Source organism: Euprymna scolopes, chromosome 9, assembly GCF_053919585.1.
Source record: "Euprymna scolopes isolate OS-2025 chromosome 9, ASM5391958v1, whole genome shotgun sequence".
Lineage (NCBI taxonomy): Eukaryota > Metazoa > Mollusca > Cephalopoda > Sepiida > Sepiolidae > Euprymna > Euprymna scolopes.
This window is the reverse complement of record NC_136490.1, coordinates 151,334,884-151,348,455: the sequence shown is the minus strand read 5'-3', so window position 1 is coordinate 151,348,455 and position 13,572 is coordinate 151,334,884. Positions and strand designations below refer to the sequence as shown.

At 31.7% G+C, this 13,572-nt stretch overlaps 1 protein-coding gene across 1 annotated transcript in view; it reads left to right on the top strand.

Annotated features, from left to right (window-relative positions):
• LOC145284922 (sorting nexin-4-like) overlaps positions 1-13,572 on the top strand; it is a 56,598-nt gene that overhangs the window by 21,071 nt on the left and 21,955 nt on the right. The window contains exons 8-10 of the mRNA XM_080134016.1: positions 1,628-1,700; positions 7,216-7,343; positions 10,815-10,904. Of these exons, the coding sequence (XP_079990142.1) occupies positions 1,628-1,700; positions 7,216-7,343; positions 10,815-10,904 (291 nt within the window). The remainder of the gene's footprint in view (positions 1-1,627; positions 1,701-7,215; positions 7,344-10,814; positions 10,905-13,572) is intronic.

Genomic DNA, 13,572 nt, shown 5'->3' with positions numbered 1-13,572 from the left:
ATGACCTAAGAATGTGATTTGGGAGATCAGTGATGAAAATCAGGAACAGGATTGGACCCAGGATGGAACCCTGAGGAACACCAGCGTTATTACAGTGAATTCCTGATTTCTGCCCATCAATTACTACTCTTATACTCCTATCAGAGAGAAAGGATTTTATAACTGAGATGACATTCCCACCTATTCCATAGCTAGCAATCTTGTGAAGTAGACCTTTATGCCACACTCTATCAAAAGCCTTTGATATGTCAAGAGCTATTGCTCTAGAGACAAAACCTCCATCAAGCGATTCGCTAATCCTGTGTGATATAACAGTTAGTACATCAGCTGTAGATGTCACAGAAATGAAACCCTACTATTTTAGCTTTAATGTGGTTTGTTCTAATCGCATTATTCTGTGCAGCTGTCAGTAGAGATTCTGCTTCTCTGTTCATGTGTCCTTTCCTTAGTCATGTCCGGATGTTTACATGATTTTCTTTTGTCATTCTTATGAATTATCAATGAAGTGTTTTCTCTTCCTACATTTCTTTTCTTGTATTTTTATTTTTGGTTTCATCATATATTGTATTGTTCTTCCTAATAGTGTTTCTGGCTGTGGTGATCAGTCTTTCTGTGTTCTGGCCCATGTACTTTTCCAAGTGGCCTTCTACACAGTCTTCTTCCTACTTTGTTCCTTTTCACATAGTCTGTCGGTATCATCTTTTGGGTGTAATGCATTGTGCATTGTCATTAGTTTCTTAGTCCTCTGATCGAGATGCTTGTTTCTCTTTGGTCCAGCTTATGAATGGTTCAGAGTACCGTATTAGCGATACTGCCCAGGTATTTATTCCTTTAATTAGATGTCTACTGTATAGCTTTGTTTCTAAGAGTTTTCTTGTTCTTCTCAAATATTTTTTTTCCAATCTTTTCTTTCATTTCTGTATTTTATTTGGTCGATGATGTATGAACTTATATAAACCAGTTTTGCAACATAATATTACTCTGAAGAGTCTTGCATAATAAGCCACTAACTTATAACCTAAAGTGCTATGTAACTCTTCGTGCAAACTGCTAACGATAAGGTGTACATTTTATTTAGGATGTATGACTTCTTGATTTCTAAAATATATCACATGTACTCAGTGTCCTGTTTATAGGAGAATCACATTATACAAAGTTTCAACTACAATGGTAAATAGAATTAAATACCCTGTGACTTAATAGGTTAATAATGTTAAAATAATATATTTTTTAGATATTTAGTTTTGCAAACGTCAAGGAAAATAATTCATTGGTTGACTACTTCCCTTTAATAAATAATAATGATGGTGATTATTATTATCATCATCATCATCGTCATCATCATTTAACACCATATCTAATCTAAAACGATTTCTTAGCTGGATTAAATATTTTCAGCAAAACATTGGTGCAAAAAAAAAGTATATTTGTGCCATTGATATCGTGGAAGGAAAAAACAAAAAAGTGAATTAGTTCCAATCCAGTATCAATATGTGTTCTCTCTCTCTCTCTCTGTCCCGTTCTACTTTTGTAATTTTATTACAGATCAATACTATCAATATTGAATAAGTTATTTTTTTTTTAATTGTTATTTAATCTTTTCTCTTGTGTTCTTCTCTGTTTTCAGGCAATTTGAAGAATTAAAGAATTACAGCAATGAATTACAGTCGATCATTTCAACAATTCTAAAAATAAGAGCAGTTAGTATTTTTAATTTGAAATTTTTTAACTGAAGTTATTTTTGTGACCGAAACAGAACTCTATGTGAATACCCCTAACCTACCCGATTACTATAAAAAAATTCACCACTCTAAGGGTCCCTAAATACCAGAAGATTTTCTACTAATAACTTTTCCTTAAAACACCTGATTTTGGATTGCCCCTGTTTCTTGTTTCCCTCACTGTATCAGTATACAGAAATTTAAATGTAATGTGAATAAATATTTTGCTATCAACTCCTAATCCAGATTGCCCTTATAAATTTGGCCCATATCACAGTAATCTTTTATGCTTCATTGGCAACTTGGGATGAACAAAAGTAGAAAAAAAACTAAAATTATTGGCTTTCATGCAAATTAGATGTTATTTATAGTTTGGAGATGAGAAACTTTCGTTATCATTCACTCATTTTAAGCTGGTTTCCTCTTCTTGACTGCAGTTATCACATTTTGGCAGTCGGGAATTCTCATGGAAGGCAGGAATTACATTAACACTGGTGTATCAATCAGAAATGCACTGTTTGCACTTCCATCTGTGTTCACAACTCAATAATGCAACTTTGTCCCAATTGTTTTTTGTTTTTAAGTTGTCGGAGTAGGAGTTTCTTGAAGTCTTCAATTTTTCAGTCCAACATCGAGATGAATCTCATTAGTGTGTGTGTGCGTGTAATATGTGTGTGTGTGTGTGTGTGTATACAAGGGTTGTTCCAAAAGTAAAGCCTCCTTTTTTTTGTTTTTATTTTTTTATTTTTTACTCAAAAAGTTAGAGCTACAAAGACAAGAATGGAACCATTAAAACAAGCAACCAGAATTTATTTTTCTACATAGTCACCACTATTCTCATTGTGCTTTTGCCAGCAATGAACGATGACTGTATATGGTCGTCCAGAGCACGGTCATATGAAGATTGTTCCAAAACTTGAACCTTTTTTTTTTTTTTTCTCAAAAAGTTGAAGAGCTATGAAGATGGGAGTGCTACCATTAAAACAGGTGACTTTTTGGCCTCCAGAATTTATTTTTCTACATAGTGTGTGTGTGTGTGTGTATATATATATATACATATACTATTGTTTATCATCACTTTTTTCCCAAGTACAAAGGTTGGACTTTGGATTATCGCCTTGGTCAAATGATTTTTCTCTACTTGATGCGATCCATTACCAATGCTTCTATTAATCTATGATGTTTCAGTCCCTGCTTGATGTGATCACTTCACTTCTTCCTAGGTCAACCTCTTAGACAAGGACATCAAAGTTAATTATTTTTCTTGGCCATTTGTCAACTGCCATACATTGGATGTGGCCAAACCATCTTGGTCTGTTTCAGTGTAGGGTCTCATCTACTGAATTGAGGGCAAGCTTGGATCTCAGTTCATTAATAGGGGTTCTATCAGCAAGCCTTGCAGAGCACATCCATCTTTATCATTGCATAATTGCTGAGAGTATATATATATATATATATTATTATTATTATTATTTTATATATCTACATAAATATTTTCAGTATTTACTTCGACAGTGCTCGATACAGGTAGAACTAAGTTGTAAGTTTTTAAAATATATATGGCAATTAAGCTACACAGAATTTTCCACTTCCAAACTTATATATATATATATATATATATAACAGGGTGCCTGGCTTTGCTAGGTTGTAAAATAAACTTAAATATGATATTTTCATTCATGCTGATTTCATATTTATTATTATTGAGCCAATTTTCTATTGATCATTATATTGTACCCAATATATAGTAGTGATTTCAAAAGTTAAAAAAAACATGACTTGGGTGTCATCTGCTAGAATCAAAACCAAAACAATGAGCACTCCAGCCTTAGTTGTTACCGTTTGATCAGACAGATAAGAAAAAATAAATTTACTTTAAAATATAAATGTATATTTGCCATGCATACATGCGCCTGCTAAGTTCCAAATTTTTTCCAATTTTGACCCCGTAGCAACTATTTTTTACTGTTTTTTTATATATATTTATATTTTATTACCGTTTTATCTGTTTTAGTTACACATATTTCTGTTACCGGATCGTATCAACGATCCAGCAACTTCGTCAGACTTGAACAGAAGTGGTTATTATGATTTGGAAAGACAATGTTAGAAGATACGTTGATACGATCCGGTAACAGAAATATGTGTAACTAAAACAGATAAAATGATAATAAAAAATGTGTTTGCTCTGCAATAGTATTGAGCACCTTTAGGTTTTTACTAATTACAGTTTATATATATATATATATATATATATATATATATATATATAAAATAAAAATTACAATTAAATTTATCAAAATGATCCAAGATGGTAAAATTAAAGTATATTATAAATATTAAAGAATTAATATTTATAAAGTTATCTCAGCCAGATGTAAAAGCTCGATAAAACCAAATAGGAGATAGAGCTTATAATACGAGCAAACAGTTAATAAAACATGTTAAAAACACTTTGAAATGAGTTAAAAAAAACATATTTAATCTGAAAAGGAAACACTAGATAAGTGGATAGTCCTTAATCTGCGGAGTTTCGAAGAAATACTTTCCTTCTCATCAGAGGGTAGGAATTAGCAAAATGCGGGATCGGATTTTGCATGCAAAAGTATTTGATGAAACAACAAGTAAGTCAAAGATCTTACTTGATAACAAAAAAGTGAAGCAGAGGGAATATGGTGAAGAAAAAAGTGATTACACGTGAATGGATAGTCTGGAAGATAAATAATCCAGTGACGGTCTTTGACTTGTTGTTTCATCAAATATTTTTGCATGCAAAATTCGATCCCGCATTTTGCTAATTCCTACCCTCTGATGAGAAGGAAAGTATTTCTTCGAAACTCCGCGGATTAAGGACTATCCACTTATCTAGTGTTTCCTTTTCAGATTAAATATGTTTTTAACTCATTTCAAAGTGTTTTTAACATTTTTTATTAACTGTTTGCTCGTGTATATATATATATATATATATATATATATATATATATATATATATATTATTTTTTTTACTTTTTTCCGTTTTTGCAAGTATTTATCTATCGATGATCAATTTGCTAGGCAAAATGCTTCCAAAGACAATAATAAACAACTTGCTCTTCTGGTTTGCAGAAGATATGGGTGTAAACCCATTAATGGAAGTAAACATATTTTCAATTTTTCAAAAACTGTTCTTACAGAAATTGAAAATAGTTCTGTCTAGGGTTTTAGATTTTTGTATTCCCCCTACGAGTATAAATAAAGAGAGAACACTTTCTGCCTTTGAAGTTTTGTTCTCCCAACTTAGACATAATGTGCCGAATTCCCCGGAAAAAATGTCTGGGATGAAATCCAGTTTAGTTGCCTTAGCTCACCGATACAGTAACACACCTGTCAATCATAGCGATTTTGTCTGGAACATAACGCAATTTAAAACTATGAAAGCGTTAAAGTCCAATACTGATATTTATATGTGCAAACCAGACAAAGGTGCAGGAGTGGTGATTTTGCACAAATCGGACTACGTTGAGAAAATGGCAGTTATTCTCAATGATGTTTCGAAATTCCGTAAACTCGGCCCTGTCGAGTTGACGGATAATACTTGCAAGAACGAGGCTAAAATGCAAAGACATCTACTTGCATTATTTAAAAAGAAGTTTTTTTTCCAAGGACGTCTATGACAGAATCAGGCCCTCTGGGTCACAACGTCCCAGAATGTATGGTCTCCCCAAAATCCATAAGCAAGGTGTTCCACTGAGACCTATTTTATCAATGGTTGGTTCAGCACAACATTCTTTGGCTCAGTGGCTTGTGGAAATTCTGCAACCTGTGCGTGAGTTATATACCACGCATTGTATCCCAGATTCTTTTCGGTTCGTTGATTGTGTACGTGGGTTGGATTCAAATGCAGGGACATCTTTTATGTGCTCATTTGATGTCTCTAGTCTCTTTACCAACATACCGTTGGATGAGACTATATGTATATGTACCGACGCGCTCTATGATGGTCGCCTGACTGCTCCACGGTTTTCTAAAACGATTCTTATTGAACTCATTTTAATGTGCACTAAATCCGTGGAGTTTAGTTTTTGTGATATTATGTACTGTCGGGTCGACGGGGTTTCAATGGGGAGTCCGTTGACCCCAACTTTAGCGGATATTTTCGTCGGGTACCATGAATCCGTTATGTTTAATTCTACAACTAAACCCACTGCATATTTCAGATATGTTGACGACACTTTTGCTATTTTTCCATCGCAAAGTGAAGCGTCGATATTTTTTAATAGGTTGAATTCCTTGCATGGGGCTCTTAAGTTCACTATGGAAAGTGAGAAGGACACTTTGCTTCCTTTCTTGGATGTTCTTGTCGAACGTTCAAGGGGGGGGGGGCTTTCTCATTACAATTTATAGAAAGCCGACATTTACTGGCCTATATGTGAACTGGTTGTCTTTTCTACCAAAATCACGTAAGGTCGACCTAATTAATACTTTGGTATATAGAGCCCTCATGATTTGTTCGCCTAACAGATTAGACGCCGAACTCGATAAGATCAGGGAAATATTCATCAATAATGGTTATCCTGTTGACCTTATTGATGACTGTATTTTCAAAAAGGTTGCGGATTTTAAATCCCCTAAAAAGTTTGGACCCTTGAAATGCCCGGTTTATTTAAAATTACTGTGGATTGGGGAAAAGAGTAATAGACTTTCCAAACAGATTCGCAGAAGTATTTACGACTGCTTTAATTCTGTGGCCTTGCGTTTGGTATATACTATGAGACCTGCTTTTCCGTCGTTTTGCAAGGATAGTTTGCCTTACATCCAAATTAGCAATATTGTATATCAATTTAAATGCCAGTGCGATGCTGGTTATGTTGGGTGAACATCCTTGCACCTTTTAACTTATATAAACCAGCATGTTCCATCGAAGATCAGACAAGGGAGGATGGGGTCTGGTGGTCTCCCTCCTTCTGCAGCCTTGGACTCTGCTATTGGCCAGCATTTGGTTGACAACCCGTGCTGTGCCGATAGATATAAAATAGATTGGTTCCAGGTGCTACATAGAGCGGACTCCAAAAACCATTTAAAGATTTTGGAGTCTGTCTCTATTGCGGTGCGTTAACCTTCTTTGTGCCGGCAAAAGGAAGCATCCAACGCATTGTTTCTCTTTGGGGAACTTTGAATTTTTTCTCCCGGTTTTGTTTTGTTTTTTGTTTTTTTTGGGGGGGGGGGGGGCTCCCTCGTTGTGCTAATATTTTAATCGTTTTTTAAACGTTAATAAATTTATTTTAGTGTCCCCGTACTTTGGCACATTTACTAAGTTCCCCAGTAGAACTCTTTATTTTCGACACAGTGAGTTATATATATATATATATATATATATATATATATATGAGAGAAAGAGATTTGATACAACTAACAGTTTTATAGTTTAGTGCAAATATCTGCAAAATTATCTCTAATAAATGCGTTTTGAGTTTTTGAATGACTGTACTGTTAATTTCTTTCTTTCTTGTTTCAGAAATTGGCTGATCGATTGTATGGCATCCACAAAATCCATGCTAATTATGCAAGAGTTTATGCTGAATGGAGTGTTTTGGAAAAAGAAATGGCTGAAGGACTTAAGGGTTCAGGACATTACATGGATGTGTGAGTATCTATTTCAATTTTTTTCTTTTTTATTTCGTAAATTTTTTAGAATAAAAGTTCTAGTTTTTATCTTAATGCCTGTGATTCACCATGAAAGAGAGGAATAACTCTTCAATATTGTCAACATGTTGAAATCCTCTGAATCTTTTGATAGAAGATTTTTTTGTTATTGTTAGGTCACCACTTATCAAGGCCAAGAGTCACTCAAGTTCTTCTCTTAAATGACAGAAAAATTTTCAAAAGATTATAAATATTTAAGACATTCCAACATTGTTTAATCTATTTTTAGACTTGTAAAAAGTTATGTTGTATTTAAAGTCAGTCTGTTCATACACAACTGAAAACATGTGATTCGTTGACAAAAAAATGAATAGGCAGAGTACATATCACTAAGGCAGTAGTTTTACTCAACCTTCTTCCCTTAGAGTTGTCTCCCTTGCATTTTGTTTTTAAAAAACACACACACACACACGCACACACACACACACACACGTATGTCTGTCCGCTGTTTCATAAAACATTTTTTTTTCACTAATATTGACAACTAGCATAGATATTCGGTTGAAATTATAGGAAAATCTTAAAAATATCTTAGTGACCCCCGATGATTGGACTTTTTTTATGGTTTACGGAAACGCTTTCAAACCTACAGTCCAAATTCATGCAATGCAGAGCTAATGCCTCTTTTTCTTAGTTGAGAAAAAACATGAATTTCACACCTTTTTTTTTTTTTTTTCACAGTGATCACCACTTATCAAGGCCCGGAAGCCACTCAGGGATAAGGGTTATTGCAAGTACATTACGTTAGTGTGGAGATTTGATGAAGTGTTTACTTAAGGGGGCGGTTCATTAGGAATTTGTTAATGTTGGACTTGAAGACATCCAAGTTGTAGTCAGGTGGGAAGCAGGCAGACGGAATAGTTCCACAGGTATGCAATTCTAAGAAAGAAGCTTTGTTCATGGAATCCACGTTTTGATTTAGGCACAGATAAAGAGTGGGGGAAATTTTTCACAGTGGATTCAGCTAGACGGGTGTTTTTCGTGAAAGATTGGCTAGGGGGGACCAGAGATTGGAGTTCAGACGAGCACCTGCCATGGAAATAACGATAAAACAAGGATAGGCTCGCAACATCTCTTCTGTGGGAGAGAGGTTGCAGGGTAGAGAAAAGGGCATCCCCCACTAAGCCACAAAGTCTATTTTGTACTCTGTCAAGGCAGGATAGGCTGTTTTTAGCAGCTCCTGCCCAGATATGGCAACATTATTCCATCCTTGGACGTACTTGGCTTTTATATAGATAGAGGAAGATCGTAGGTTTCAACGATTGAAATGTTGTACTAATGACATCCAAGATGAGAATAATTGTCCGATTAATCAAAACAAACATTCATATCTCGTCCGAAAAATTCAACATTGCAGCAATACTCAAGTTAGACTAACCATTAACCCATGTTCAAATCTCATGTAAAGTTTGAAGGATTTTGTTTTGACTGGATTTGTTTATTATAAATTTAAAGAAATGAACATAACTTTATAAAATAAAAAAAATACATGAATATTTTTTTAAAATTAAGTTTTTTTTTTGTTTTTTTTTAATCATCTACAACAAAGCATATGACCATAAAGTGTATTAATTTAAAGCAAATTATTTTTATTTAAAAATGTACTTTCTAATGGTTTCTGCTTATAAAAACTTTACCTAAATACAGTCATCATAGTTACTTACTCTCTCATGCAAATAGTAAAATATTTTCATTTCCTTGAAATTTCACAAATATTTTTCTTTGTACTAGCCATAAAGCTATATTAGCACAGAGACCTGACGTCCAGGAATTAATGAGGATCAACAAATGTTCCTCTTTCCTATACTTTTATTTGCATTGAAATTGCTCTTTTTTTCAATCAAATTGGTTGATTGCCTTCTCCAATTAAGGACCCAATGCAATATATCGGGAGGAAGCTTCACGTGCCTCTCCACAGTGACTTAGTCCCCAATACATTGTAGTCTATATTGAACTGTAGAAAATCTATTAATTTTATAAAATTATTTTTATATAATGGCTTGAATAAAATTTTCAAATTCAAAAGTTAAGTACCATAGTTCAATTGTGCTCTAAACAAAAAGATTCATTTCACACATGCCTATCTTATCATAGAACCAACTCTTGATTTTATTAAATTATTTTACATAATGACTTGAATTAAATTTAAATGCACAAAAGTCATGTATCATGATTCAAAAAACCTAAAAAGAAACATTGATTTTGATGTGCCCATATACAGTTGATTTTATAGGTTTGGCCATTTTGTTTATGCAGTGATATAACTTGTCAAATGCATTTGTGATATTAGGCTGTATAAAAGTGTTAACTTTGGTCAAAGTCGGACTTCCTTCTTTAATCGGATTTTTTCGGGTTTATGATACTTATCGAGGGTATTCAAATGCAAAACTTGCATAAGAACAAGCCCAGACACATCAAGTACCTTTTTATGTGAAATTTTTTAAATAATCAGCTCAACTGTGTTTGAGTCCATAAGAAACACTTATTCACACACACACACATAGTTCCTTTTATATAGTAGTAGATAGATAAAGATGAAAAGTACTGTCCCAACACTATTTAATGAAGTAGATGTAAACAAAATGTGCATATAAAAATTTATTTGGTGTCAAAAAACAAATGGGTTTATAAAAATGTATTTGGTGTCATTAAAAAAACAAATAGGCATATAAAAATTTATTTGGTGTCAAAAAAACAAATGGGTTTATAAAAATTTATTTGATGTCATTAAAAAACAAATGGGTTTATAAAAATGTATTTGGTGTCATTAAAAAACAAATGGGCGTATAAAAATTTATTTGGTGTCAAAAAAACAAATGGGTTTATAAAAATTTATTTGATGTCATTAAAAAACAAATGGGTTTATAAAAATGTATTTGGTGTCATTAAAAAAACAAATAGGCATATAAAAATTTATTTGGTGTCAAAAAAACAAATGGGTTTATAAAAATTTATTTGATGTCATTAAAAAACAAATGGGTTTATAAAAATGTATTTGGTGTCATTAAAAAAACAAATAGGCATATAAAAATTTATTTGGTGTCAAAAAAACAAATGGGTTTATAAAAATTTATTTGATGTCATTAAAAAACAAAGGGCTTATAAAAATGTATTTGGTGTCATTAAAAAACAAATGGGCGTATAAAAATTTATTTGGTGTCATTAAAAAAAATAATGTGCCTATAAAAATTTATGTAAATCTGCTTTTAGAATTTAACCATAATTTTTCAAAATGTATTTTCTTTTTTTATTATTGTTATTCTGTGAACATTTGTTTTAAAGTTAATGAAATTTCAAACACCCAAATATAATTCATATAAAATTTAAAAGTATACTTCATCTCATGAATTCTTATATAGGCAGAAGATGTAAAAAATTAAAATCTAATTCCAATGAATAATTGTTTTATAGGTTTGCAAATTCTGTTGATTCTATTTTGGAAGAAGAGGAGCAATATGCTGACCAACTGAAGGAATATTTGGCTTTTGCGGATTCTTTAAGGTGAATATGTTGATATTTATAATATTGTTATGGCTTTATGCAGTGGTATAACGACCAAAAAGTGAATTAAAAAAAAGTATGTTATAGAAGTATACATCATGATTCTGGGCCCATAACTGCCAGTAATTGCTGGTGGCAATGTTTTAGATGTAACTGTATTTATTATCTTAAATTAATTCCATTAATTTCTGAAATAAATATATCAGCATGTTTCATAACCCCCCCCCCCTTAAGCTTATATTCCGTTAGTGGTCAATATCTTTTTCTCTTGGGATTAACTTCCATGAAGTTGGTATTTTTCTTTTTCAAGATTCACATTTGAGAAATTACTTTTGGAACTGATGACTTGATCGTATCAAATATGACTTCAATTAATTGTTCTGTACTGTTGTCCTCTACAGTATTGGAATATCTTTTCCTGATTTGATTCGGATATCTCTTATGGGTAAATTTTGATCTTTTCAGCACATAGAACATATTCCTAATTCTTCTATGTATAATCCCAATTTACCTGAATGACTTATTTTCAAACATCTAAAAAAAAAAAACAAAAAACAACTTTTCTCTGATTTGCAAAAGTTCGTTTTTGACATTTAATATTTCATTTTGGTTTTTGATGATTCAGTAACAGATTGCCAAAAATTGTCTTGATATTTTTTGCAAGTATAATTTCTGTTGGGAACATACAAGATGGAAGGTTATTCTTAAGGATCAATTCTATACACTTGTAGACAATCCGGTATAACTTTCTTTTTGGAAGTACCACTTGCCACTTTTTTATACTTTTGTAAAAATATCAACAAATCACTCTTTTTTTTTTCTCTTTTTTTTTCTTTTTTTCCTTTTTCTTTTTTTCCTTTTTTCTTTTCTTTTTTCTTTTTCTTTTTTTTTCTTTTTCTTTTTTCTTTTCTTTTTCTTTTTTCTTTTTTTTCTTTTTTTCTTTTTTCTTTTTTTTCTTTTTCTTTTTTTCTTTTTCTTTTTTTCTTTTTTCTTTTTTTTCTTTTTCTTTTTTCTCTTTTTCTTTTTCTTTTTTTTCTTTACATATACTATCAGTAAAGTGAATTCACTATACTCGACTCTAGATAGCACTTCCATTTTTTTAAGCCTCTCTCAGTCAACTTTTTTTTTTCTTGTACGAATAGAACATTTCATTTCTTTTTGAAAGTTGGCTCTAGACCTAGTTTCAACTCAAATTTCACAATCACTTTATTGCATCTACCAAGTATACTGAAAAAAAAACTTGTGTACAATTCTTAAATTTAAAAAAAAATTATCTGCAGAAGCCTTAATTTTTACATTCTGGTAAAAAGAATTCATAGGTAAATTCTACAAGTCAAATTTCTCCATTCCATGTGTGCTTAGTAAATTTCTAGAGTTATTCATTACGAATAATTTTAATTTTTGCATTTTTCTTTCAGTTCGCTTTTGAATTTGATTTGCTCTTTGGTTATGCTTTTCACAATTTTGTTTGTCTTCAGTAAATTTGGTGTTGCAATATTTTTCTACAAAGATTAATAATCGATAAATCAGTCCTGACTACATTTTTATGTTTCTATTTCTAACATTTTTCATTTCATCACATTTGATGATTTCTAGTGCAAATCCAGGTTTGAACTGATTTAAAAAAAAAAATAATTAAAAAAACATAATCATATGTCATGTCATGTTCGAGAAACCAAGTAAATTGATCAAGTAGTTTACTTTTTTTTTTTTTCTTTTTTTTTTTTTGGTATAATTTTTTTACTTAATCTACTATATTTAAGTTGAGGGAGACAATTCAATTTGTAATCTCGAAATCAAAATACATATATATATAATGGTTACACTTTACTATTAAAATCGCTAGAAATGGTTTTCTCTATGAAAAATTTCTTGTTTATATGAGTTTTGGAACATGACATTTTCATTCTATAATAAATACATTCATAAAGATTTTTTTATATTTTTGTTTTTTAATTAGTTTGAACTCTGAACTTACACCAACTTGTTTTAATTTTTTTGTTCTGCAATGCATATTTTTATGCCAAGCATAGTTACATTTGAAGCATTTCTTAGTCTTATACAGGCAATCTCTGTACCAGTGTATCCATCCACAACTGAAGCATGATTTAGAGGGCAGACTACATTTCTTTTTTTTTTTTTTTTTTTTTTTTTTTTTTTTATGATCAAATTCTTTTGATGAAATCATTTTTTTCATGTTGCAGACTTTCCTGATGTTCAATATCCTTCAAATCCTGATGCATGCTAATAAATTGTTAGCAGTTTTTGGTTATTTACTGGAGTAAAAATAAAAATTTTGGTTATTTATTTGGAGTGTTAGGTCTAGCTTTTTTCCCATCTCATCATAGACTCTTACTTTCAGAATCTATGTTCGATACCAATTTTTGCACAAAAATGAGACATACAAAGCACTCATCAGCACTCAATAACCTGCAGTCATCACAGTGCTTATTTACTATGCTTGCAAAAGTCATATAGTTCTCATCCTTTCTTGTAAGGTTCAAAAACTTCCACTTCTTGTGGAAGAGAGGTGTTTTTGGACTAAATAAGTTCAACAATTGTATCACATCACTAAATTTTAGCTTGCTGATGTGTTGAGCAAACCTTTCTGAAATCAGTTCAGTTTTTGCAGTTTTTTTTATGTCTTTATAATGTTTGAAATATAAAG